This window comes from Python bivittatus, unplaced genomic scaffold, assembly GCF_059951505.1.
Source record: "Python bivittatus isolate LINGU-HERP-01145 unplaced genomic scaffold, Pbiv_v1 ctg000480_np1212, whole genome shotgun sequence".
Lineage (NCBI taxonomy): Eukaryota > Metazoa > Chordata > Lepidosauria > Squamata > Pythonidae > Python > Python bivittatus.
Window position 1 is genome coordinate 54,748,608 of NW_028277075.1, and position 27,887 is coordinate 54,776,494.

General features: G+C 36.8%; 1 protein-coding gene across 3 annotated transcripts in view; it reads left to right on the forward strand.

Moving 5' to 3' along the window:
- SBF2 (SET binding factor 2) overlaps window positions 1-27,887 on the forward strand; it is a 270,236-nt gene that overhangs the window by 110,063 nt on the left and 132,286 nt on the right. For 2 of the 3 annotated variants that reach the window (XM_088145943.1, XM_088145944.1), the window contains exons 3-6: window positions 6,894-7,031; window positions 16,063-16,176; window positions 17,189-17,299; window positions 20,550-20,655. In XM_088145943.1, the coding sequence (XP_088002069.1) occupies window positions 6,894-7,031; window positions 16,063-16,176; window positions 17,189-17,299; window positions 20,550-20,655 (469 nt within the window). Of the gene's footprint in view, window positions 1-6,893; window positions 7,032-13,331; window positions 13,411-16,062; window positions 16,177-17,188; window positions 17,300-20,549; window positions 20,656-27,887 lie in introns of all 3 variants that reach the window. The other variant, XM_088145945.1, reaches the window with a different exon arrangement.

Sequence of the window (27,887 nt, forward strand, 5' to 3'; positions counted from 1 at the left end):
GTGGGACTAGAGAAGAGACTTCTCTTGGTACCATCAATGGGAGTACATTAGGCAAGTGGTATTGACCTTACTTTTCTAAGCAACAAATAGATTTCTTTTTGCACACTTTTAATATATTTGAAACATCCACTGGCTGGGTTGGGGTTTTTTTTTTTTTTTTTTGCACAATTGAATAATTATTATGCAGATTATGTTGTGTATGTCTGGGTGTGTGACAGAGAATGCATTTATTTAACAATATTATATATAAAATACACTGGAAGGGCAGGTTATTCAGGGTTTTTTTCCCCGTTTCCAAGCTCTCCCTGGTTGACAATAATCAGAGGGTATCTAGTAACACCTTTTCAGACTAACAACTACAGCTCACAAAAGCTTTTACTTTTTAATAAAATTGTTAATCTGAAAAGGTACTACCAGACTGTCTGATTTTTGGCTACAATAGACTAATACGGCTCTCGCCTGGTTAGCAATGTTAACTGTCTACTGTCAGTTACTGTCTTACTCTGCTCTTATTTCTGACTTCCTAGTAGAGTTGGTAGCATACTTTGCCCATCCATTCCTTTAGCTATCTGAACTTCTCAAAGATTGCTATTCCACATGCTTAAAGGGCCATCTAGGATATATCTATGATATCATCTACCTAAATTCCATTAGACCTTTTCTCAAGGTATGTTTTTTCTAGGATACTTTTAGCTGAATTCTTTACTTTGAATAATGTGCTGCTGCTAAGCTTTTAAAGAAGTCTAAGACTGCATTACTACTACAGGTAGTCCTCGCTTATCAACCACTAATTCAATGACCGTCTGAAGTTGTGATGGTGCTGAATGAGTGGTACTTACGACCAGTCCTTGAAGTTCCAGCTGTCCCAGCACCTACATGGTCACCTCATCACGACTCTGGCACTTGGCAACCAGCTTGCACTTACGATGGTTGCAGCATTCTGCAGTCATGTGATTGCCATTTGTGACCTTCCCTACCAGCTTCCCACAAGCAGAGTCAATGGGGAAGCTGGCAGGGAAGGTCGCAAGTTGCTTTGGTAAGTCACCCCCCCCCGGCCTTCCTGCACACTATGTCGTGGTGTTCTTCCCTTGGCCTCTTCGTGGTCACACTGCTTACCTGGGACTCCTGCAGTACTTCCACGCTGCTTACCTGGGACTCCCACTGCTTCCCACTTAACGACCTGCACATTTTGGGGTTACAACAGCAACTGAGACTGCCTAGATTGCCATCGGTAAGCAATGCATTCACATGATGTCACACTTTACAACTGCATCGGTTAGTGATGGCAGTCCTGGTCCCAATTGCCATCATAACCCGAGGACTACTGTACCTGTATGATCTTTTCTTACAAACAATCAGACTATCCCTGCCACACATATCCCATTCAGATTCCACCTTTATTCTTAGATCAATTATTCATAGTGTGTGTGTGTGTTTGAGAATGACAAATTGTATATATGGCACAATTAGATTTTCAGGCAAATTTTTCATTTGTTTTTCTGTATATTTTTCATACCATATATACCATTCATCCTATGTGTCTTGACTATGATGATAGACTATTTCAGCTTTAGCAGTGTTTTCTCCATCTAGTCTCAGCAACAAGTTATTTTGATTGAAAAAGACATGTTTGATATCAGTCTGGCATTCCCACAATGTAAACTACAGGTAGTCTTCACTTACCAACTGCAATTGGGACTGGCAACTCCATCAATAAGTGACACAGTCATAAAGTGAAATGTCATGTGACCACGCCCAACTTAGCTCAGTTCTGGCTGCAGTTGTTAAGTGAATCATCATGGATTGTTAAACATGACATCGCATGACTGCAACTTGTGACTTCCTGCCAGTTTCCCCATTGACTTTGCTTGTCAGAAGCTGGCTGTGAAGATCACAAATGGCGATCGTGTGACTGCAAGACACTGCATCTGTCATAAATGCATGCCGGTTGCCAAGCGCCCAAATTGCGATCATATGACCATGGGGATGCTGGGACAGCCGCAACTTTGAGAACCAGTCATAAGTTTCCTTTTTCAGCACTGTCATAACTTTGAATGGTCACCGAATTAGTGATTGGTAAGTGAGGACTACCTTTTTCTTGAGTTTGGCATGAAATCAGAATAGAAATATTTCTGCCCTTTAGAGAATACTATGTAACTTTTAATGATCAGTCATTTTCTCCTTTCTGTGGAAATATGTCATTGATCTTCCTCTCTAGAATCTATAAGCCTATAGTCCATTAAACAAAGTATAATGTAATGCTAATATACTGAATATAAAGTTATAGAAACATAATAATTCAAATGATATTTAACTGTCATTGATCCAGAAATTGGTTTCTATAGAGAATGATGAGTAATACAAAGATGTGTACATAAAGATAGAATCAGAAAGTTGTGTCAATGAAACAAAAGATCTGCCATGGCTTTCTGATATTTCATTTGTTTGTTTGTTTGTTTGTTTATATATCACATTTATATAGCTGCCCATCTCACACAAAGCAACTCTGGGCGGTGTACAACAACTAAATAAAATAACAAATAAAAACAATCATTATAAAAGATAAAAAATTATTATTAAAATACAACATCATCAAAAAGTTTTAAAATTTTAAAATATACAAACTCCAACCCACGGAGAGAGAGAATATTGATCATAGTGCCATCTAAGAATGTGTCCGGTTCCCAAAGACCCGCAGGCCTGATGACATAACCATGTCTTGAGGGACTTCCTAAATGACAGCTGGGAAGGGGCAAGCCTCACTTATTCAACCATATTGAATAATTTGAGTGAGATAATTAATAGAGGACATGTAATAATAGTCTTCAGGTTCCAGTTGAGTATTAGAAGAAACCTCTTTCCATTAGGAATATTTTGATAGTGGGAACTGAAGATTAAGAGTAGTGATGAGCTACACTTCTCTGAATATGTTGAAGCAAAGGGCTTTAATGGCCCAAAATAGCTTTTAGAGAAAAAAAAAGGCAGGGAGTCTTGCTGTTCTTTAAATGTTGGTGATATTTTCTTGCTATCAATCAGTTTTCAAATATAGAGGTATTCAGTTATCTCTTTTATAATTTATTGTCTGGGAAGATAATCATTGCATTGCAACTTCTTGACAAGAAGATCATCCATACAGTCCTTTTGACTAGTTTCCTTGCTGGTCAATGAGCAGGTGAATGGGTTTCCAGGATCTTAATGTTGAAGGAGATGGATTGATGTTTTGCATACAAGAAACTGACATCAAGGACAAATCTTTGTTATAACAGCCTTGCTATTTTGCTCACAACATAACCTTGCCCATTTCAAGGGCAAGTTTCTTACTAAAGTTTCTGATTGCTGACATTTCATTTGATTCCATTCCCACCTACTTAGACATCTCTTTCCCAGCTTTGGCATTTGTTTGGCATCTGTGTAGAGTTGACTTTATTATTATTATCCACAACTGCTGTTGAGAAGATGCATTTGACTTTGTTTCAACTGTTTCATAAAGTTTCATCTCTGGTACTGTTGACCTTAGTACTCAGAACATATTTGATGTTGGATTTGATACTGGATTTAATGCATTCCATTCATAGCATTCATAGCACTCATAGCACTGTTCTCTACTCTTTCATGTATTTTGCTCTGCAAAGTTTCTAGGAAATTGCCGTTGGCAGGATGCTATTCACAGAAAGACTTCAAGTAATGCTAATAAAACACTGAGACTCAGCCTCCTTCCATTATTTGGTGTAGAGGCAGTGGTGTGCTAGTAAAGGATTAAGAACTGGGTTTCCTGACTCCATTTCTGCCACCATGCTGCTAGCTGCAGAACAGCTGATTGTCGCACTAGGGGCTCAGTTCTGCTTTCAACCAGCTTGCAAAATTCCTGAAAATTTAACAGCACACCGCTAAAGGGTTATTTTACTATCCAGAAAACTGTTCAGGCTGCAGCAGTTGGAGACCAGGGTCCCATTGAGTCTCCTTCAGGAGTTTCTATTTTTTAAAATAAGGAACAGATTTTATGAAACAGGTGCTTTAAAATTAGAATAAAAAAAGGCTTGAAATTCCAATATGTAATTCACTGCCCCACTCAGTCCAGTTAGCTGCTTTTGCTCTGATATTAATACTGATGTTGCCAGAAATCATTGAAACTATGCAGGAAACTTCGCAGAAACCATATTCAGTGTGTTGTATTTCCAGCATATTGAAAATCTAAACAGAGCACTGTAAATGATTACTTTGTCATCTACTACATTCAAATTCAAATATAAGTGAAAGCTTCCAAGAAAATCTTGGAGGATCTATATTAGTGTAATGGATAGGGAGGGACACTAGCTTAATATCCTGGGTTGAAAGCTCTACTGTGTCCTGTAGTCACCAGAATCTGAGTTCGGGTCGAGAGTGTCTTTATTTTATTTTATTTTATTTTTTATTTTTCTATCATTCTTCATTTGTCTCTCAATTCTATAAGGGCTGTAGAGATTTTGGTATGTATTGGATGGTGTTTCTGATATCCTCAGTCAAATAACTGCGTTGTCTGATTAGTTTGTGAAACAACACTGATATTCATATACTGCATTTTAGCTGTGGGCTAAGCAACCTATAATCAATTGATTAGTTGTGTTTACATAAGATATAGTTCTAGTTTATCAGCATGACATTATGTTTAATAGCAACACTTTATGTACTGCATCTACTTCTATCAGAATTTGACATTATGCATTTGAGCTGCCATAATTCACAATTCAAGGTGCTGATAATAACCTATAAAAGCCTACATGAGTTAGGATCTGGATATCAGTGAAACTGCTTCAAGTAGAATCTGCCCACCAAGCGTATGCTGGTAGAAAGCATTTCTCAAGAGTCTGTGAGGTACAATGGAAGGTGACTTGGAGACAAGTATTTTCTGCTGAAACTTCCCTCCTATGGAGCCAGCTACCCTTAGAAATCAGAAATGTATCCTCACTATTAATATTTAGAAAGATATTAAAAACTTAGTTATTCAAGCCAGCACGGACATAATTAGATGGTTAGAATATGTATAGTGCTGTTATTCATTATGATTTTATGAATTAATTAGAATGAATGTTTATTACTCTATAGATTGTATTATTTACTTTGTCATATGTTATACATTTTATTGTAAGCCACTACGATTTGCCTGAATGAAGCTGCATAAAAGTACAATAAATTAATTAATAAATATTGTATGGTTTTGTATTTGAACTGCTTGGTTTTGTTTGCTGCAGGGAGCAATTTTCATTTTCATTTTCATTAAAATCTGTGCACTGAAAATGCTGTGCTATAAAAAATATATACTGTCACATTTATAGCTTTTTTATATATGTATAAAAGCTTTTTTATATATGTATAAATAAGACAGTATATATTTTTAAACAGCATTTCTTTCTTTCTCTTGAAAGAGCATATGACTTCCTTATTCTATTGCTTATAATAGTGTTATGCATCTGATACTTAGTAGAAATATCTAAATACCTAATGTGATCTATAGTATATCATTGAATATGTCATTCATGTCGCTTGTCTAGTAAACTGAGAGCCAGCTAATACAATATTTTCACACACAACACACAATATTCTTTTTGTTTATTACATTATTCAGAAAATATGCTTTTCTATTGTGTTCCATAACATAAATAATCTTGATTTCTGTGGACAATGCAACTGTGAATGGGGTGGTCACAGATATCATTCAAAAAGTACCACTATTATTAGGATTTGTATTTAGGGTAAGATCAAGTCTCCATCAAGCTAAGCTGGTATTTTCATGGACATATCCATGCAGTTTTCCTTGCAAAAGTACAAAACTAATTTGTCTTTGTTTCTTCCGGTGTGATATTCAGTCTAAGCTACAGATCTGGTAGTCTCCTGGTTGTATACTAACCAGGCCTGGCCTTGCTTAGCTTCTGAACTCAGATAAAGTTGGTCAGGTGCTCCTCCTGCTCAAGCCAGTGCATAAGTGATAAAAAAAACAGTTGCCATTTGCTTGGAGAAAGAAACATATTGTGTGAAATACTTCTGAATTGATGAAAAATTCAGAAAAAGAATCTGAAATCGTTCATTGGCTTTATTAGGTTTCTTACATTTATTAAGAACTGTATTCCTGGACAGAACAGTTTATTTCTGACAGAACAGAATATTTTCTGTTAAAATATTTTGATCCAGACTTTATTTAATTTTTTTAAAACTATACATTAGGAAATAGAGATCATAAATATTTGATGTACACTGAACACTAATAGACGTTCTTATTAGAGGGTCTTCTAAAGATTTATGGAAGAGATAAGCTTTGGCTATTTTTTTTAAAGAAAAAGAGTGCTTAAAATATTTGCTAGCTTAACTGAATGTTATAAATGCAACACCAGTTCTTAGGGTCATTTTGTGGGAAATCAAATTATATCTTGTTATGCAAGTGTCATGTTATCTAGGTTAGTCTGCATAGACCCTTGTCCTAAATAAACCCGTGTTTGAATGCTTCCGGACCCATAGCTGTGTATCAGAATACAACATTGAAAGAGCCAACTCTGTACATATTTTAATAAGTTAGTGTATAACATGAATTACAGTGTTTGTGTCTTTTTAGATGACATTAGTAATTAAACTGAAATATTGATGGGAGTCTGGTACAAAACCAAAAGAAAAATATAAGATTCTTTTGAGAATTAGTAGAACATCTGCAGTGCTGTATTTTGTCATTCCTGCTGTAAGCAGGCTGGATTTCTTATATTCCTGAATTGATTTTAGATCCCCACAATACTGACTTTGACATTATCAAATAATATGCTATGCTGTCAATTATAATTAAGTATTATTTTATAAAATAAGTCTTATTCTTGTTCTCTAATACAGTATATCTTTGAATTAAACTCTCTCTGTGCTTGCTTTTTTCTTAGTTTTGTCAACCTGGAGGATGGCATTTATCCAGAGAAAGGAAACAACCTACATTTTTTGTGGTGGTTTTGACAGATATAAACTCTGAACGACACTATTGTTCTTGCCTAACGTTCTATGAAGCTGAGATCGATTTGCAGGTAAATACGACAAAACATAATGTTCAAAGTAGGAGAGCACCTAAAACAATTTTTTCAACTTAGAGGGAATTATACTACCCTTATATACTTACTAGCTTGCTCTGACCCTGATGAATGGATAGATACAGATACATCCCTAAGTAAATATATAGATACATATTCTGTACCGTCCTACTCTTTGTAACTTTAATGTCGTTAAAATTCCTCCTTCATTTGCACATATCAATAGCCATTCAATTCCAATAGAAACATCTGCCCTGGGGATCAGAACTTAATAATACTTGCTGTTATTTTGCTTTGTTTGCAGTAAGACAGCAACAATTACTTCTGAACCTTGAATTAAGTTAATATTTACATTAAACAAATTGCCAAATTCTGAAATATTTAACAGTTGATCTATTCTTAATGTATATTTCATGTGTTAATACTTAATTTACTGCATTTAGCCTCAGAAATATAGGAATACTTACTTGAACTGTAGGTGCTTTTTTTGTCTAATTAGTGAAATGTTTCCAATAACTGTTTTGAGTTTTCAGAGAACAATTCAACATAATACTTAACTGGTGCTAAATGATTTAATACCAGTTTCTTCTTACTACATTCCAGTAGAATTTTTTTAAACATCCTGCTCCCTCTGCTGGATGGTTGTGTATTGGAAGAAAGCAAATCTGTATACCTAACTTATATTTTATTTATGTGTTATATAATAAAATACAAACTATAATGGTGCAGTGTTCTAAAATATTGTTTTTATATAGAAATTAAAAAATGTGAAAATTTGTATGGGATTTATCTCAATATGTTTGTACAATTACAAACTATATGCCCTGTCCTATTTATAGGCTATATAAATTTGCTAAATAAATAAAATAAATAAATATTTGCTCAATCATTGTCCAAATTTGAAATAGAATATCTTCCCCTTAAGACACATGTATTTAGATATGAATGCATTCCTTAAAATAGAAATGCTAGTTTAGATTTTGGGTGTAACCTGTTTGGCAACTACTTTTTAAAATATGTTTCTGATTAACATTTGGACAGTTCTGAGTAGTCCAAAAATAGTTGCTGAATTAATTGACCCAATTTGGATTTTTAAATGATTTGTCAATGACATATTATTTGGCATGTTTTAGAGGGAAAATCTAAGAATCCAAATAATGCAATATATAATTGTGATTTTTTTAATAGTGTTTTAAACTGTTTCCTTTTAGCATTGCTTTTTGGCTAAAGTCAAATGGAGTTTTCTTATAATACTGTGAATAATAGTAACCTCTTCTTTTCTTTTTTTTTTGCAGTTTTATTAGTAACAGGATAACATTGCTTGAATCATGATAATACATTTAATCTTATTAGCTTTTCTATACTAGGAACATTTTATTATAAACATCTTTATAAATGTTTATTAATTTATATCTATTCACTATAAAACTTAATTATCCAAGTTGGGGGGGGTGTATATAATTTCTTTCTGAACTCCTCCTAACACTGTCATAACAAAGACAATGAGAAAGCTCTCACCTGTCCGCCTAAAGGTTCAGTGAGGACGCTTTGTTAAAACAAGGTGAGAGACAGCAGGCATTCCACCTAATCAAGCATGGGTATCCGATTATCTCAAAATTCCAGTCCTCGTTAGCAATAGAATCCTTGGCTCGCTGTCTGTCATAGAGATGCGACTTTTGTTTTACGACTTTCCCCCTGTTTAACACCTATCTCACTTCCTCAGAAACTTGCCTGGAAATCAGATCCCTCAGATTTCCTGTCTTTCAACCCCAACGTGTAAAAGAATCTTTGCTTCCTATTGTTCGGGGTCCCTTTTTCTTGGGAAGCAGGCACCCAATGATCATTGAATAAAGAGCTGGAAGTGTTGCTGACCAAGCCTCATTATCTTCCACTACTAGATTTAGCTCATTTATCTTTGATAAAAAGCCATAATTGCAGCCTGGGCCTTCAAAATAATGCTGAGTGCAGCAGGGTCCTCAGACTAGTAATCTGGTCCTTTGGGAATATTACATTAGAGTCTAGAACATCTACTCTATCTGTAAAAATATAAAATTATTTCAGGTGCAGAAAGAAATGAACCATCTTTGTGCGTGTGGCTTTTGGTGCAGTTTGTAATAGTAGTATCATAATACTTTTATAATTAAATTTGCCAGCAATTGATATTCTGATTCTGCATATTTAAGTTTTGTTTAAGTTAGCCTTAATGCTGAAGTTTATACACTATCGTTGATAGAAGAAAAATTGTGATAGCAGGTACTGCCTTCCCACCAATTTATTTGCTATCCATGCCACTGCATTATTTTTTTAATTTAGTAAATTTTCACAGTTATGGTTTTTAAGGAGCAACATTGTTCTTGCATATATTTTTTTGTTTCCCTAAATCTAAACTGAACATAAAAATGAAACACAAAGCTTAATAGACAACATCAATTAATTTATCTTTCTAAAGGATCATCAAAACAGTTTTCCACAGTATTATGAAGAAAGTGGAGGACTGTTATTTACAGGGATATTGATTGATTTGTCGGGCAGAGTGATAATCACAAACACTCCTGTTTGTGCAGAGCGCAGCAAAAACTCCAGGAAAATATTAGCCATGACAGCAAACACAATGCAATGTCCATTTCTTGTTTCCCAAAGAAATCCAGTCAGAAAATATATACTAACTGGTGTTTATTGATAAAAATGCAAAATTCCATAAAATGCAAATATCATACAAAATATAAAGAAAAACACATCTTCTCATGTAATGTAGCATCCAAGACTTATTAGCAACACAAGCTTAACAAAATCTCTAGCTACAAACTCTTAGAGAAGAGGTACACTACTTGGTACTTTGTTACAACTACGTAGCTCATAAAACCTACATAGTGACTAACACTAAAACAACTAACAACTACTCAGAGAGACTGAACATTTTCCTCCCCTTGTATTATAGCTCTATGCCACCCCCACTGGGTAACTGGCATACACACGCCAATAGGTGGCAGTAAATAACACAATACACAACACACAATAACAGGTGTTTTTCACATGATCTCTGTAGTCAAAATATTATTTGTTATTGTTGTAAAGATAACGGGATGAATCCTTTCCCATGAGAAAGAAAATCCTGACATGATTATGTGCCATCAACTCATTTTTTACTCCTAGTGACCACATAGATTTTCTCCATGACGATCTATCCCTAACCTCGTCTTTCAGTTCTTCCAATGATGTACTCATCGCTACTGTAACTGAGTCCATCCACCTTGCTGCTGGTTGTTATCTTCTTCTCTCTCCTTCCAGCTTTCCCAGCAGTAGGGCTTTTTCTAGAGAGCTAGGTCATCGCATAATGTATCTGAAGTAGGATAATTTGAGCCTGGTCATCTGTGCCTCAAGTGAGAACTCTGAGTTAGAGATATAAGCAACTTTATTTGATTTCTTGAATTTGTTAAATTTGTTATTTATTATAAATGTGTTGCTGCCTACTCCAGATTTTGAGAATTTCTTTTAATTTTTAAAATATTAATAATTTGTAAATAAATTATTGGGATCCTCTGATACTCAATAGCTTAAATAACTTATTATACAACAAGCTTGTTTTGTGAACAATATTTTCTGCACCTGCACTAATGAAGAAATTAATCAGTATCATGAAAACCTCAGTATTACATTTTGTAAAAGCATATAGCATTTGATTACAGTTGATTAAATCTTCATCCATTACTTCCTTCGTTAGATAAGATAGGGTGTTAGTTTTGGCTTGATTGTTCTCTGTAGAATGTCAAACTATTCTAGAACATTTCTTCTACTGGATTGCAATGGTGTACTGTATCTGTTTTTCTCTTATCTCACATCTGAAATGCAACTTATTTTACATAATAATTTCCAAAATATAAGCACTTCAGTTAGTTAAGAACACTCAAGCAGCCTTGGTGGATCAGGCCAAGGCCCATCATAGTCCAAGATTTCTTTCCCATGGTGGCCAACCAGATGCTTCTGGAATGTTCCCAAGTGGAAGATGGAGGCATATCCCAACCTCACCATTATTCCCTTGGAGTTGGTATTTGGAGATATGCTGCCTCCAAGAGGTATAACACTTCTTCCAGATCAGTAGCCTTTGACTTGTCCTCCATTAATTTAACCCTTAATTTAACTTGGATCCCTTTTAAAAGGCATCCAGGTTTGTGGCTCTTACCATGTCTGGTGAAGAATTTCATAGGTAATTATGTGCTGCAAGAAGCAGTGCTTTCTTTTTTCTGTTTTAAATCTTCCAGTTAGCTTCATTGGATGCCTCCTAGTCTTACTATTTTGACAGAGGAAGAAAAACATTTCCTTGCTCATTTTCTGTATAACATGCATGATTTTGTACACTTCCATCACATCCTGTCTTAGCCATGCCCGACTCCTTTAACTATTCCTCATAGGGTTTGGTTTCCAGACCTCTTACCAACCTGGTAGCTCTCCTATGAATCAGTTCCAGGATCTTTCCATGTTCCTTTTAAAACACACTGCTCAAAACTGGACATAATAGTCCAAGTATGTTAACTGTTAATGTCCATCATCTGGATACAGTGGTTCTATTAATGCATTCCAAGATTGCATGCTTTTTTTCAGCTGTTGTACCAGCTTGCTTATTCCTGTTCAGTTTGGTTTTCCACTAGTACTCCTATATCCTTCTCCCACACATTGCCAACAAGCCAGATCTCCCCCAATCCTCTTAGGATCTTATTTCATATTATATTAGGATCTTACATGTGTGCTTTGGTTACTTCTCTGATGCTTCAATGTTGCCTTAAATACCTTCAGCTCATTAATTTAAAAACTTTGTTTGCATTTGGGGTCTTCACCTAATACGAACTAGTTTCTAAAGACGTACATACCATAGCATGTCTTATAGCTGAAGGAAGGCTACTGTTTTTGAACTGTGTGCCTAACATATAAATTACCTAAGTAGATAAGTGTTCATATTCAACTTCAATAATATATTGAAAACATTCTTAATTAATATCATCCCACATTTGTTTAATTGCTTTCCAGTAAAAAAAAATTATAAATATAAATATGGATAAAACAGCACGAATATTCTGTCTGTCTGTCTGTCTATCGTATGTATACTATGGTAATTTTAGGATATAATCTTGATATATATTTATATGAATCCAAAAGTATTTTAGGCCATTTCGTTGTGTGTTTTCAATTCCAAAACAGTTTAAGTTGTTCTGTTAGGAAAGTGAGCATTCCTGGCTTTGGCATATAGGGAAGAATTAAAGAGATGCCACAGAATTATACATTTGGTAAGAGGACAACCAACTAATACTTTTATCAGGGAGGGATGGGGGAAAGTGACAAGTAAAAAAATAATTAGGCAATAATATGAATAAATTTACAGTATTTTAGCCACAATGCTTCAAATGATTAATTAAACAGGATTGAGTTTCTTTCTTTTCTTCTTATTTAACAGTAAGACTTAAAATAAAAATCATATATAGTTTTTTAAAAATAAAAAACTTTCTGCCTAATTTGGCTTTTACTGACTTTTTTGTAGTATACATCTAAAATTAACCTTTAATATGGCTCATATAGTGATGCTTCTCTTCAGAATTCTTTAAGTTATATAGAACATTATTGTCAAATCTGCTAATGAAATTCCCACATTGTGTTCAATATCTTGGAACATAGAAAACTAGAAGTATTGTTAATTTTTTACCTTAAAATACTGTGTTAGAGGTAACATTGTTGTCTAAAATGTTAATTATGATAAATAATAATAAAATTTTATCATTTATCAAAGACATGGGGAAAGAATGCATGGAATTCTGGAAGCTATTGCCAGATACTTTTTAAAATAAAATATGTATTGTCCTTTGATGAATCAACCTGCCATCCCCCCCTCCCCCCCTCCAAAAAAATCAGCATGTTTTCAATAAATGTCTTAGAATGTGGATCTCCAATCTGGTGCCTGCAGCTGCCAGCAGGTATATGGACACCATTATTGGTAGCCACAAAGATCTATGCCCCATCTATTATCTTTTTACTTTTGTATTTTTTAAAATGGAAAGTAATTATTTGCTGCAAAGTAGCAGCCTCAAGCCCAATCTTTGTTTCTAAAAATGCTTCTGGGTCCAGTCCATATTCCAGGGGCCAAAAGATAAGAGGCTGTAGCCACTGTTTTCTTTTGGAAATAAGCCCACTGCTCAGAAGCAAGCTGCAGTAATAGGGCTTCATAAGAGATTAGAAAATGTTATGAACAGCTTTACTGGTTATTATTTTGATAGACAAGTCTTTATAATAGGTATATCTGTTTTTTTAAAGTGCCCTCCAAATTCATGCTCTCCAAATTCCAAATGTTCCCATCAACCAAAATATTTGGGAAGCCCTGCTTTACAGAGAGGTAAATATCTGGAAGTTCATTTTTAATAAGAGAGAACATATATAAAGTTTGCTGTAGTATGTGATCATCTCGTTACTAAATGTGCATGGGGGGTCTTGGATTGTTCCTTATAGTAAAAACGAATTTATTATTACCATGGGGTTGTTTGTACTTTACAGATTGTGCCAGATATACAGAATTGTGCAGTGCCTTTTCCTCCTCCTCATAAATAAGGATGAGGATGTTAAAAACTTACAATAGATGTGAAGAAATAATTTGGCATCAGAGAGGGAATACACAATAACCGGAAACTCAGAACATTGTCTACAGTTTATTGTGTCACTTCGTATTTGTTAAACAATTCTAGGAATGTTGGAAATGAAAGAACATGTATCATCCTTTGATACTGGTTGTGGCTAGTATAAACTTGATGTAGTACTATTTGTTTAATTACCATATATGGAATTTTGTCATTTATTTTACAAAATGCTGAGTAATACATTTGAGAAAACACTTTGTTCTGCTACAATTTTCTGCAAAGCCATGATTCTCTTCTGTTCTGTAATCTGTTTACATTTCTTTTTTCTAGCAAAAGGAGTTTACATCATTTGTTTGCATCAAGGACTGAAATGTTGCATGAGATAATATGGTTACAAGCTGGAATTTTAAAAATGCTGGGATTTACTGAGTTTTAGAGTTCCTGCATTTAGATTACTTTCTAGATACTTTCATCTCCTGATAAATCTTCCCCACCTGAGGAGGAGGATCAAGGGTAGATATGGCAGTTAACATTTTTGGTTGGTAAGGGGTTTCTTATGTAAAAAGAAACTGCGGAAGAGGCCAGTACAAGTCATAGAATCAAAGAGCTAAAAGAGATTTTACAGATAATCTAGTCCAACATCTGCTTAGTTTAGAATTCATTAAATCATCTCTGATAGATGATCATCCAGCCTGTTTAAAGATCTCTAGTGAAGGAGAACTAACTACATATGATATCTGGCTGACAGTTCATACAGTCAAGAAGTTCCTCCTAATCTCTAGCCTAAACCTGTCTCCTTGTATTCTTAATTTGTCGATTCTGATCCTGCCGTCTTGGGCAATAGAGAATATGTTCACTCCCTCTTCCATTTGAAAGCTTTTTAGATATGAAGACTATTAACATCTCACCCCCTCAATCTTCTTTTCTGTAGGCCAAATATACCCAGATCTTTTAACAGTTTCTAATAGGATTTAGTTTATTTTTCTTATCCAGATGTAAACTTTACATTTCTCCCATTCTACTCATTTCAGCCCTTCAGTCAAGCCTGTCTCAATCTTTTTGAATATTCTCTCTTTCCTCTGAAGGATTAATTACCCCTACCAGCTTTGTTTTGTCATTGCAAACTTTGAATGTGAAAAGCAAAGATCAATAGAAGAAACAGTTAAAATGGACAATAATAAATGCAGAATCTGGGTTCTGGTTCCAAAGTAGCTCTAGCTATTGTGTCAGACCCAGTCCTCCTGACTAGGGGTTCATCTGCACATCCTGCTTGCCTCTGAGTGAGGATGTGCCCCCACCCATCTCTCAGGGACAGGAATGCACAAAATCCTCAAGTCTTGCTCTGTGTCAGAAATAGTGTGTGTTTTTAAAAAAATTGTCATAAGCAGTGCTGAGCAGTCTGCCTGCTATGGTTTATTCTGTTTCAGGCAAATGCCTTTGTTTAATTGCTACAGTACCCAGAGTCAGGAACATCCCCTTCCCTCCAGGCACTGGTTGCTGTCCTTCATTATCTGGGCTGCCTGTCCACTTCTGAAAGGATTTTCCCAATTGGACTGATGAAAAACTGGATTTTTTTTTTTAAAGATGAAATTGGCAGGGGTTCTGCCCGTTTTTCCTTCTAGCCCAAGTGACAGAAAAGAAGTTACAACTGTGGGGTTTCCTTACTTCGTGGTTCACTGGTACATCAGGGGGAAGATGCCATGCTTGAGGATTCAACGAAAACAAAAGCAACCTGTGCTTGCATTTCTGGCATGGATTGGAGGGATAAAGAATCAGGGGCCATGGTAGCCACAATCCAGAGGGAACACCTAGCCAGAACTGAAGAATGGATTAAAAATCCTGACTGCAATTCCTGAAGCCACCTTCATTTCCAGCTGGTTGTAGTGTAAGGGACAAGCAGGTTAAGGCGGCTGTGTTGAAGAGTCCTAGAAAGAAGCAACAGATTTGAACAGAATCAGAGGGAGATGCCACCCCCAAGAGGGGCCTTTGAGAAATGATGTACTGTTCTCTTTGGAATTATGCCCTTTGAACAAATAGATAATAAGGAAAGAAAAGGAATTAGAATGCATGCATGGCTATATCAACTCCCATTTTTATTGAAAACTGATATGCTGTATGTTGTGCTAGCTTCAAAATGCAATGTCTACCTAACCTATGTGAAGTACATACCATTTACCATGCTTTGTACAGTATAATACACTTCAATACTATGTATTTTATCAGTGTGCTGAATTCTGTGGCGATTGTATAATTTGGGTGGTATGATTTGTAGATATGAGATACAGGTTACATTCTGTTGATTTAAATTTCTAAAATCTATTTAAATGTAATATAATTTTTGATTGTAGCATTTTTCATACTATTTCTCCAGTGATCACCTTCTATTTGTTGATTGATGCATATCTTTTTTCAAGGGATCAAGAGTAACTGAAGGTGAGCAGGAATCTGGGTTGATTCAGCCTGCAGAAGTATTTGCTCCAAAAAGCCTAGTATTGGTGTCCAGGTTGGATTATCCAGAAATATTCAGGGTAAAGAACCTATAAATAACATTTTTATGTATGCATATTTCTGATAGATAACAAAGGTAAAATAATTAACCTCTGTAACAGCCATATTTATTTAATAAATATACATCCTGCCTTTTCTCCAGGAGCTCTAACTAGTTTATATAGTACTCTCAGTTTTTCCCCCACAATAACACTGTGAGGTGGGTTGACCTATAAATAATATAGCCCAGCTGATTCAAAGTCATCCAGTGGGTTCAAAGTCATCCAGGTGGGCTTCCATGGTATGCTAGAACTTGAGTCTCCTACTCTGGCCAACACCTTAACTGTTTTACTACACTGATTTCCTTGTATGGATTAATGCAATGCAGTTTTCTTTACGTGATTTTGAAAAAGCAAACAAAAAATGATCCCCCCCGCAAAATAATAGGAAATTATTGTTCCCCATGTTGCCTCATTTATGAGTTATAGTCTAGCTTTGTATGATGAAGAAATCAGAACAGACAAAATTGCAAAAAAGGAGGGTTATATCTACCCCAGGCACTACAACCACGAATGTCTGGATCATTAAGAATTTTGCCCAATTATGACCTTAGTTAAAATGCCCTTGTTTTCTTTGGTATAACTTTTAATTCCAGCAGGCAGATTGCACAGTAGTAGCTTGAAGGGGAAGGAAGCCCCTTGAACCACTAAATTATGGCAAGCTTCCTGTAGAAATAAGGGACTGCATTTGAATTCAGCAATTGTATCTTTCTTCAGTGGCTAATCTGTCCTAGTCTTCTACCTGAGTAATTGCTATTGAGAAAAACAGTATGATCTGTTTCAAGATTAGATTTATTTAGATACGTTTGTGGTTTATATAGACACAAATTCAGCTATAGAGTGCAATGTTATTTAACCACATGATTCTTCTGTGGCATGTTTATATACTCATATTTTATGCTACATTTTTAATACTATGCTGTATTTTCCAATCATTATTAATATTTGCTTTTCTCCAGGTGGCGATTTTATGTATTCTTATTTCATATTTTAGGCTTGCCTTGGCATAGTGTACACTGTGTATGTGGACAACCTGAATGTTTCATTGGAAAGTCTCATTGCAAATCTCTGTTCATGCTTTGTTCCTGCTGCTGGAGGGTCACAGGTAAAAAGGGAAAAAAGAAGAAGAGAGGTTATTTATCCAGTTAATTTAATTTAAGAAGAAAGGAAAAATTAATCCTTCATATAGTTTGATTTAATAAAAGGTTATAGCTCAATTAGGTGTGTTCCAGTGGTCTGTCTTCTAAAGAGTGCAAGGATTCCATTCCAAAATAAGGTCAAGAAGTTAATTTGTCATTGCAGTTGCCTTTCCAGGGCATTGTATCAGTGCTGAACTTTGCACAGCTCAGCCTTTTTTATTACTGGTGTTACAGAATATATTGCTTTTAATTTTCCCCTCAGTTTCCATGAGGGATTAAGGTTTTTTTTTCTTTAAATACTTTAAGTCTTTAAATTCTGATGTAATTTACTGCTTCAGGATCCCATGTATTTCTATGGAAATGTTGATTTTTTGAAATATGATAAACTAGATTTTAACAAAAATAATGCTTAGATTAATGTTGGTAATTAAAGATTTATGATTAAAAACAGCCATGGATGTTAGTATGAACTGTTCCTTTTTAGCAAAAACATTACTGCAAGTAACAAAAGTTGGGCATGATGGTGAAGCCATTAGTAAGGGGTTTTACCACTTGTTTTGGGAGAATGGGAAGGCAATGGCACATCACAGCTGACTGGTCTGAAGAATGAACAACAGGTTACTTGAAGAAAAAGCTGAAATTAATATTCTTATTTGCCCCTACTAGTTTCATTTCTATTTGATGCCATACATACCTAAGCAAACTAGTTTTTATATGTATTCAAATTGGTGTTAATAATTTGAACAAATAACCAGTTTTGTCCTCTGCCATTTCTACATTTTTTGTCAGTCTCCATGCTAAGTTCCTTCTAAGCTTGCTCTCTATGAAATATATGGTATTTATACAGAAGGTCCCATATTCATATGGAATATCCATTTAAAAAATAAAAATAAACTAATAATACAAATTTCAAATAATCATAAAAATGCTGAAATCAAAGTAGACCATGTCATACCAGGAGATATACCAAGTATGTATTAAGAAGTTTTCATTAGAGTAAAGTTTAATAATTTGAAAATTCTTACAAAACAGTCCTTTGATTAAAACATTTGAGAAGAAATGGCCTAAGGGGGAGTCTTTCTAGCTGAGACTGGCTTTAGAGAATGGTAGAATCAGCAAAAACTTATGATTGTGCTGACATTCCCTAAATGAGAAATGAGGGATCCCTGTACCCCATTTGGATTTCTGTAATGCACCTTGAAGAATGGGACTCTTAATTCATCACATACAGTACTGTGCAAAAGGTTTTGGCAGGTGTGAAAAAATGCTGTAAAGTAAGCATGCTTTCAAAAATATATATTGTAATTGTTTATGTTTATCAATTTACAAAATGCAAAGTGGGTGAACAGAAGAAAAATCTAAATCAAATCAATATTTGATGTGACTTTGCCTTCAAAATAGCATCAGTTCTTACACTTGCACACTTTGTACACTTGCACAAAGTCAGGGATCTTGTAGGATTAGAGTCAGGTGTATGATTAACCAATTATACCAAGCAGATGCTAATGATCATCAATTTCATATGTAGGTTGAAACACAGTCATTAACTGAAACAGAAACAGCTGTGTAGGAGGCTTAAAACTGGGTGAGGAACAGCCAAACTCTGCTACTATGGTGAGGTTGTGGAGGAGAGTTTTATGTCACAGGTAATACACCATGGCAAGACTGAGCACAGCAACAAGATACAAGGTAGTTCTACTGCATCAGCAAGGTCTCTCCCAGGCAAAAATTTTAAAGCAGAATGGAGTTTCAAGATGTGCTGTTCAAGCTCTTTTGAAGAAGCACAAAGAAATGGGCAATGCTGAGGACTTTAGATGAAGTGGTCAGTCAAGAAAACTTAATGCAACAGATGGAAGACACATCATGCTTACTTCCCTTCAACATTGGAAGATGTGCATCAGTGCCATCAGTGCAGAACTGGCAGAAACCAGTGGGACCCAGTTATACCCATTTCCTGTCTGGAGAAGTCTGGCTAGAAGTGGTCTTCATGGAAGAATTGCGGCCAAAAAGCCATACCTCCAATGTGGAAACAAGGCTAAGTGACTCAACTATGCAGGAAAACAGAGGAACTGGGGTGCAAAGAAATGGCAGCAGGTGCTCTGGACTGATGAGTCAAAATTTGAAATATTTGGCTGTAGCAGGAGGCAGTTTGTTCACTGAAGGGCTGGAGAGTGGTACAATAATGAGTGTCTGCAGGTAGCAGTGAAGCATGGTGGAGGTTCCTTGCAAGTTTGGGGCTGCATTTCTGCAAATGGAGTTGGAGATTTGGTCAAGATCAATGGTGTCCTCAATGCTGAGAAATATAGGCAGATACTTATCCATCATGCCATACCATCAGGGAAGTGTGTGATTGGCCCCAAATTTATTCTGCAGCAGGACAATGACCCCAAGCCTACAGCCAATGTCATTAAGAACTATCTTCAGGGTAAAGAAGAACAAGGAGTCCTGGAAGTGATGGTTTGGCCCCACAGAGCCCTGATCTCAACATCATTGAGGCTGTCTGGGATTACATGAAGAGATAGAAGGCTTTGAGGCAGCCTACATCCACAGGAGATATGTGGTTGGAAGATGTTTGGAACAACCTACCTGCCAAGTTCCTTCAAAAACTCTGCTCAAGTATACCTAGAAGAATTGATGCTGTTTTTAAGGTAAAGGGTGATTCAAACCTTTCAAATATTGATTTGATTTGGGTTTTTCTTCTGTTCACTCACATTCCATTTTGTAAATTGATAAACATAAACAATTACAATATATATTTTTGAAAGCATTCTTACTTTACAGCATTTTTTCACACCTGCCTAAAACTTTTGCACAGTACTATATGTCTGGGACAAGGAAAAACCTCTTATGAAAATAATCAGAAGTCATTTTAAGTATTACTTTTTTCCTAATGAGTTTCTAGACACCAAGATTATATGTCAGTGTATATTACCTAATTCATGTTGCAATCCTATATTAACTTAATTAGAAATAAACTTTATTGAAATAGTGAGGACATCTTCTGAGTTGGTATGGCCAACATTGCACTGTAAATTAGATAAGTAATAACAGTAATTTCTCCATCAAGTTGAGCTCAACTTTGGGTGACTACATGGACATACCTGTGTTGTTTTGTTGGCAGCATATAAATTAGTGGTGCAACTTAATTTGGACAGGATAATCATTCAAACCACCTTATAGTTTGCACAATAAGCTTCTAAACACTTCTTTCTACAGAAACTGTTTTCCCTAGGAGCAGGAGACAGGCAACTGATACAAACTCCTTTACATGATAGCCTTCCAGTTACAGGAACTAGTGTGGCTCTTTTGTTTCAACAATTAGGTAGGTCAGTTTTTTATTGTTATGCATTCATTCTTTTCTTTTCTTTTTCTGAAATGTTTGGACAAATACTGTGGTACCTTGTACTAGTTTTGACTTTAAAAAATCATATTACTAGTAGTGTGTTTTAGAACATAATTTGCCTATAACTTACTAATGATCTCAACCTTCATTTTTTATAACTGAATCAGTATGGTTCCTGACTGGCTGTATTGAGTTCATCTTCTTCTCTCCTCTGAAATGAGTTAGATAAATCAGAAGTTAAAAGTTATTATAATTCACAGTAACTTAAGGAATTGCATTACTTTAAATAATAAGTTGGTTCTTGGTATCAATTTTTCCATCTTTCCCAAAGTGGTTATATGAAATTAAAATAGTTGCAAAGATGTTCTTCATGTAAATACTTTTTGATTTATTATAAAATCCTCCTTCAATCTTCCCTACTACCTCTAGCAAAAATTAATGTCAGGCCTAGCCCAAGGAACTCCAAGAGACAATGCCAATTCAATCCAGCTATGTTTATTAGCTACAACCTCTAGCAAGAATCTTCCCAGACTAAAACCCCAGTTCCCAAAGTCATCCAGCCACAACAGTGTGAATTCCTCAGTGAGGTGCCAGTCTCATTCTCTTGTTCCTCCCACGTGGTTCTGGTGAGCTAAGAAAATGTTTATCTCCCTGAGCTTGGCCTTCATAATTCCATTCCATCACAGATATAATCTAAATAACAACAGTAATAAAGTGAATGCATGGGAAGCTATTAATTATTGAATTAGATCCTGGTCTATCCACTTGTAGTTTACACTGATTGGTGGCAGCTCTCCAAGGTTTCAGATTGGAGTCTTTCCCAGCCCCACCTGGAGTGATCAGGGGTTAAATACAAAACTTTCTGCATTGAAAGCAGAACTTTAGTCCTTCCCTTCATCTTGAAAGCATTGGTAAGCATTATCTAGAGAGTACTGGGGAATCTATGAGAGTTGTCTTTTGCAGATGGGATGGAGAGAAATGGATATTCTTGCCTAGAATTTGGAGCTTTATTTTTACATTGTTGATAAGCATTTTTTCCAGCAACTTCTAGAAAATTTTATAGTGCATAAATTCTCTTGGAATTATTTGTTTTTCCTTTGAATTATAGGTTATATACCTCATTGCCCATTTTTTTAAAAAAAGGCTGGTAATATCAGGAAACAGATCTAAGATTTCTCAAAGTTCTGGTGATTGGGCAGTGTGTATCAGGTCTATCAAGATAGGTAGATCTGACATCAAGAAATGGGTATATTCAACTTATTTATTTATTTTTAAATTTATATGCCGCCCATCTCCCCCAGAGGAGGGAGGGGGAGAGAGAGAGAGAGAGATAAAAACAAACCTGGGATTGATACATTGATACTTTATCTTTCCACCTGGGGACAAAATTCTAAGACTGAACTAAAATCAAGCTGTTTGATAGTAGTTCTAGAAAAAGTTGTGGTTTCTTTAAGGTGCAAAATACAGCATGTAGTTTGGTAACTAATGTACTGATTGTCTACTGGGCCTAATTTAAAGTGCTAGTGTTGACCTTTCCCCCTGTGAACCTGCCTGATTACTTGGAGGTCCTTTTGAAGATCCCTGGTTCACAGAAACTCATCTGTCTGGTATATGCAAAAAAACCTTCCATATAGCCTCCTGGTTATGGAATACCCTCCCCAGTTGTATTGTTTCTCTTCTCATATTTTATCTTTTGTATTTTAATTGCTGTAAGCCATATTCAGTATTGGATATACATAAAGACAGGATATAGTTTTAATAAATAAATAAGGTGTGGCAGACAGGTGCTGCATTTGCAGTCTCCTGTGCACTTTGAAGTGCCTTTGGAAGAAGCACTGCACAGCTCTGCAACCTTGCAGGTTCCCACAGGATAGCTGCCAGTATTATTTTTTTCCTAGAGATAGGAGCAGAAGCACTGCACCTCCAGTCCCCTACTCTTTCAAGTCTTTGAACATGATATCATGGTAAATAGTGTCAAAAGCCATTGAGAAATCAAGCAGTATTAACGGCAGTGTTTCCGCATCATCCATTGCCATGGGATGGGGATCATCAGTATGCTGATGATACCCAACTATACAACTCTGCCCCTGCTGAATTAAGTGATGTGGTGGACATCTTAACCTGATGCACGGAGACTGTGAGTCTGGATGGGGGAACAACAGGCTTCAGCTGAACCCTGACAAGACTGAGTGGCTTTGATTTTGAGGCTTGCTGGTTCTAGGACTATGCCATCTTTGGTGCTAGATGGGGTGGCACTGCTCCAGATAGACTCTGTGTGCATTCTGGGGATCCTTCTAGATTCATGACTCCTGCTTGAAATGCAGGTGGCAGTTGTGGCTGGGAGGACTTTTGCACAGCTTTGTGTTGTGTGCCAATTGTGTCCCTTCCTGAATTGGGAGGTTCTGCTCACAGTCACTCATGCCCTAGTAATGCGCTGTACATGAGGCTGCCCTTGAAGAGTGTCCAGAAGCTTCAGTTGGTCCAAAATATAGTGGCGCAGGCAGTTATGTGTGCTCCTAGAAGAGCACATATTATACCTCTGCTCCATGAGCTGCATTGGCTGCCAGTTTGTTTCTGGGTCTAATTCAAAGTGCTGGTTTTGACCTTTAAAGCCCTTCACGGCATGGGGCTGGGTTATCTGAGGGACCCTCTCTCCCCAATTACATTAGCCCGTCCCATTAAATCTGACAGAGAGGGCATGTTGTGGGTACCATCCTCCAGTGACCTGCATTTGGTGGATCCCAGGAAGCAGACCTTTCTTGCCATGATGCCCCCTTTATGGAACATTCTTCCTACATAAAGTTAGGTTAGCTCCATCCCTGCTATTGTTCTGGAAGTCCCTCAAGACCTGGGTGTGTCACCAGGCCTCAGGAGTCCCAGGGAACCAGAGACCTCCTTCAATGGCTCCATTGTGGTTGATCTTTTTACTCTGTGTGGTTTGTATATTTAAAATTTTTGATAATATTTTTATTAATAATGACTTTTTATATTTTTATAATTACTGTTTTTTATGTATTTACATTTGCATGTGTTTGTTGTTTTACTGATTGTTGTATGCCACCCAGAGTCACTTTTTGTGAGATGGGTGGCCGTATAAATCTGATTAATAAATAAATAAAATAAAATCTTCCAATATGGATCATCCATCAAGGCAATCAGTATCTCTGTGCTGAATCCAGGCCTACACTGAGACCGAAAAGGATCAAGAATATATGTTATAGCTAAGCAATCTTGGAGCTGGAGTGCTGCTGCTTTTTCAACAACTTGGCTGAAAATGGAATATTGACATCCAATAATTGGATTTAAAATTGACTAGGCCCAAGGGTAGTTTCTTTACCAAAGGCCTCATCACAGTCTTCTTTAACAAAGCAGGAAACTTCACTTACAAAAATGAAGTGTTAATGATCTCAGTGATCATATACAGGATAGATTATTTGGAGGTTCTTATAAACCAAGCCAGGGAGAAATTCTACATACAAATATTGGCATGAATAGATCCAGGAACCAAATGCAGTTTGGCTGCAACAGAATTACTTTCCGAATCAGGGCAAGTAATTTTATCCTATATTGATCAAATTCCAACTTGTGTATAATGTCCATTTCTATGATGGTTTTGAGTTTAATGAGAGCTTCCTTTTACAGTGAAAGTCTAGGATTTCTAAGCCTTTTTTGTCTAGCTCCTTGTCTGCTGAAACATCCCATTCCATCCCAGCTGCTTTTCTCTTAAAAAATTAACAGATGGGTAATTTTATCTTTCTAAGTTGAAGTGAAAAAGCAGTATAATTTTGCATGAACAAATGTTTAGCAATGAAATTGTTAAGGCCCCTTATTCCTGCTTCAGTCCACAGCTGAATCTAATGTCCTCATTCTAAGTGACAAAGCAGCACAAGATAGGAAATACCAGCAGGAATTATTTACCTTTTCTAAAATGTGATGATTAATAGCTTAAAGGCATTTGCTTATTTCTATTTTTGGTTACAATTTCACTGTAATTATTTAGCCACTTATAAACCTAGGATTAGGAACCAAAACACTGAAGGAACCTTGCTCTTTTAAATTTAAACTGTAAATTTAAAATGTATACCACAACAGACAACAAAATCTAATAAGTTGTATCTAAAGCATACATTGTGTTCAAAACAAGTATATTGAATATTCCATGATTAATCAAGCTATAAATATTTGGTATGCTTGTTTTAGCAACTTCTTCCTTAGCAGAATGTTTGTATGTGTAATGTTAATTAACATGATTAATTACATAAATGTCTACTTATTTTAAGCAGGCAATAGAAACTAAAGTTAGTAAAGATGTTTAATACGCTCTATCATAGCCAATCTGTAGTTCTCCTTTTGTTGTAGATTGCCTTCAGATTAAAATAAACATGCAGGTAGTCCTCAGTTAACGGTAATTGGGACCAGAAGTTCCATTGCTAAGCAATGCAGTCATTAAACCATGATATCATGTGACCGCATCACTCGTACCGCACTCCTGGCACTCCCCGTTGCTGTCATTAAGCAAGGAACTTCCTGCCGGCTTCCACCAAACACAGTCAGTGGGAAAGCCGGCAGGAAGTTGGAAGTCGCAGGTAGCTTGCAAGCAAGCTGGCAGGCAGGCAAGTGGCTGCTGCCAGGGGTGAGAGGGTGTGCAAGAGGCCAGTGTGGCACAGCATGAGCACATCAGGGCTTGTGGTGGCTGCTGCAGGGTGCACAAGGGGATGCAAGGAAGCATAGCAGGGCTTGGGGTGCCTGCTGCAAGGTGGGGAGCACCCAAGCTACTTGCGACCTTCCCTGCCGGTTTCCCCATTGACTTTGCTTGTGGGAACCTGGTAGGGAAGGTCACAAATGGCGATCACATGACTGAGGGACACTGCAACCATCATAAGTGCAAGCCAGTTGCCAAGTGCCCAGACCATGATCACATGACTCCGGGGGTGCTGGGATGGCTGGAACTTTGAGGACCGGTCGTAAGTACTGCTCATTCAGCACCATTGTAACTTCAAACAGTCGTTGAATGAGTGATCATTAAGCAACTACCTGTATGGAAATGGAGGAATATACCCTAAGTCACAGGAAATGCATTTAAGTCTTTGGAATTGCAGAATTGACTACCCTCAAATCATAGTACTGACAAGACAAATTGCAGAATATTCTTATCTAAAAACTGCTCTCAGATATTTGAAAGACTTCCCATTGTAAGGTTTGCCCCGTTCAACAGAGAAACTCCCGTGACACGTGTGGTTCACAAAAGAGGTTTACTCATGCGTAACGTAGCAGTCACAAGCAAAGCCAGGACTGGCTTGGTACAATTGCATCACTCGTTATATTCCCCCCTTCCTGTGCTTTTTTCCGCCCCGCGATCGTGTTACCGCTGCGGATTATCAGCCCCCCAATAATCCCTCTTGATTGTCCATGATGGCAGGTTCGGTCAGGGTCCATTGTCCTTGATTGGCAGTCCCCTCCGGCTTGGGTTGGTCCCTCCCCGTTACGTGCAAGCCCGAGGGTTCTGTGCTGCGCGGCGATCTTGTTTCACTGCCTGCGGCCCCGTTCATTGTTGGCTCGCGCCGTTATCAGTGTATAGTTAAAGCTTCCGCTGCGGTTTTCCTGTTTGGCTGGGCGCAGGTGGCCCATTAATTAGCGGCGCTTTCAGTTCCTCTTTTCCTCGCTAGCTACCGCCGGTGGAGTTCGCGTGGTCTGGCTGCGAGCTTCCCCGAAGCCCCGTGCTGACCGAACCTGACACCCATTACATAGGTCATCCCATTGACTGACAATGAAGACAAAATTAATCATTTCTAGTCTTTTCTACTACTTTGCCCTCAATGTACATGCTACCTAGGAGGATGATTTGTAAAATTCTACACATAAAAAATTGACAAATATTTTCAACCTACCATTCATATGTATACATTTAATATCACCTGTACTTCCTTTGGAACCAAATAATTGAATAAAAATAATTTAAAATGCTTGTGAATTGAAGGAAGCATATTCCATGAATGCTCCCTCTGCCTTTTTATGACTTGGGATTGTTTTTATTATCAAATGATTTGGAGAGTCAAGTTGGGGGCGGGGGGGGACAGTTAAAATGATTGTTGAATGATTTGCTGTAAAAATATTTGCATCCTCATCTCACAGCATAAGCTTTATGGGAAGTATTCTGCATGCACTGAATGTACTTCATTTACTATCTGTGATACTGTATATAACCAGACATAATTGTTTTATTTGTCATATCTAGTACATTATATCTGATTAATTGAAGTCACTGAAATAAAAACTATGAAACTGGGACTGGTAGAGATAGTGTAAAGCAAAAGGGAGGAAAAACTAGTTATAAAAAGTTCCAAACTCCTCCCCACACACATATGCCAAATAGAGGACTTTGGGGAGATGTTCTGGGCTTTCATTGAATAAAATGTAGTCAAAGAATGTTGAATAGAAACAGAACAATAAAGGATAAACATTGAGCCCTTAGTTATGTGAAAGTGAAAAGATTTCAGTATTACTGAAAATGTCATAGTATGACCTCTGCCGGGAAAAAAAAAAAGGACTTTTAAGATCAGATACGCTATCACCTAGTTTCAAAGATGTAAATAAATATTAGTATTTCTTGGCAGAGATATGAATGCATATTGGCATTTCGGCTTCATTTTTTTTCTTGGTTTTTTATTTTATGGGTGGCATTTCAGCCTGGTTTTAGAATGAAACTGATCTTGGTTCATCTAACAGATGACTTCTGATGGGGAAAAAAGGCAGAAGAAATGTCTCCCTGCTGGCTTCATGGATCTCTTTTGCCATTCAGCAGTGGTGGTATTGGACTGAGCTATTTCCACTCATTCCTGACAGATAAAAACTTCTGGCAGTTGTGTTGTGAAATAAAGCCCTTAACTCTATCTTGCTCAGTAGCCTCTGAGTTTCTGAACGGCCCTATAAAGTATTATCTCACATGGGAATAGATGTACAGTGGAACCTTGAGTTACGAATTTAATCCGTTCCGTGACTCTGGTTGCAACTCGAATTGGTCGCAACACAAGGCAAATTTTCCCATAAGGTTCAATGTAATTACCGTTAATCCGTTCCTGCGTCTGCGGACCATGCATCAGGGGCGGAAAAACGGCCGCGGACCACGCGGCAGGGCGGAAAAATGGCCACGGACCACGTGTCGGGCAGAAAATGGCCGCAGACCACGCAGCAGGGCGTAAAATGGCCACGGA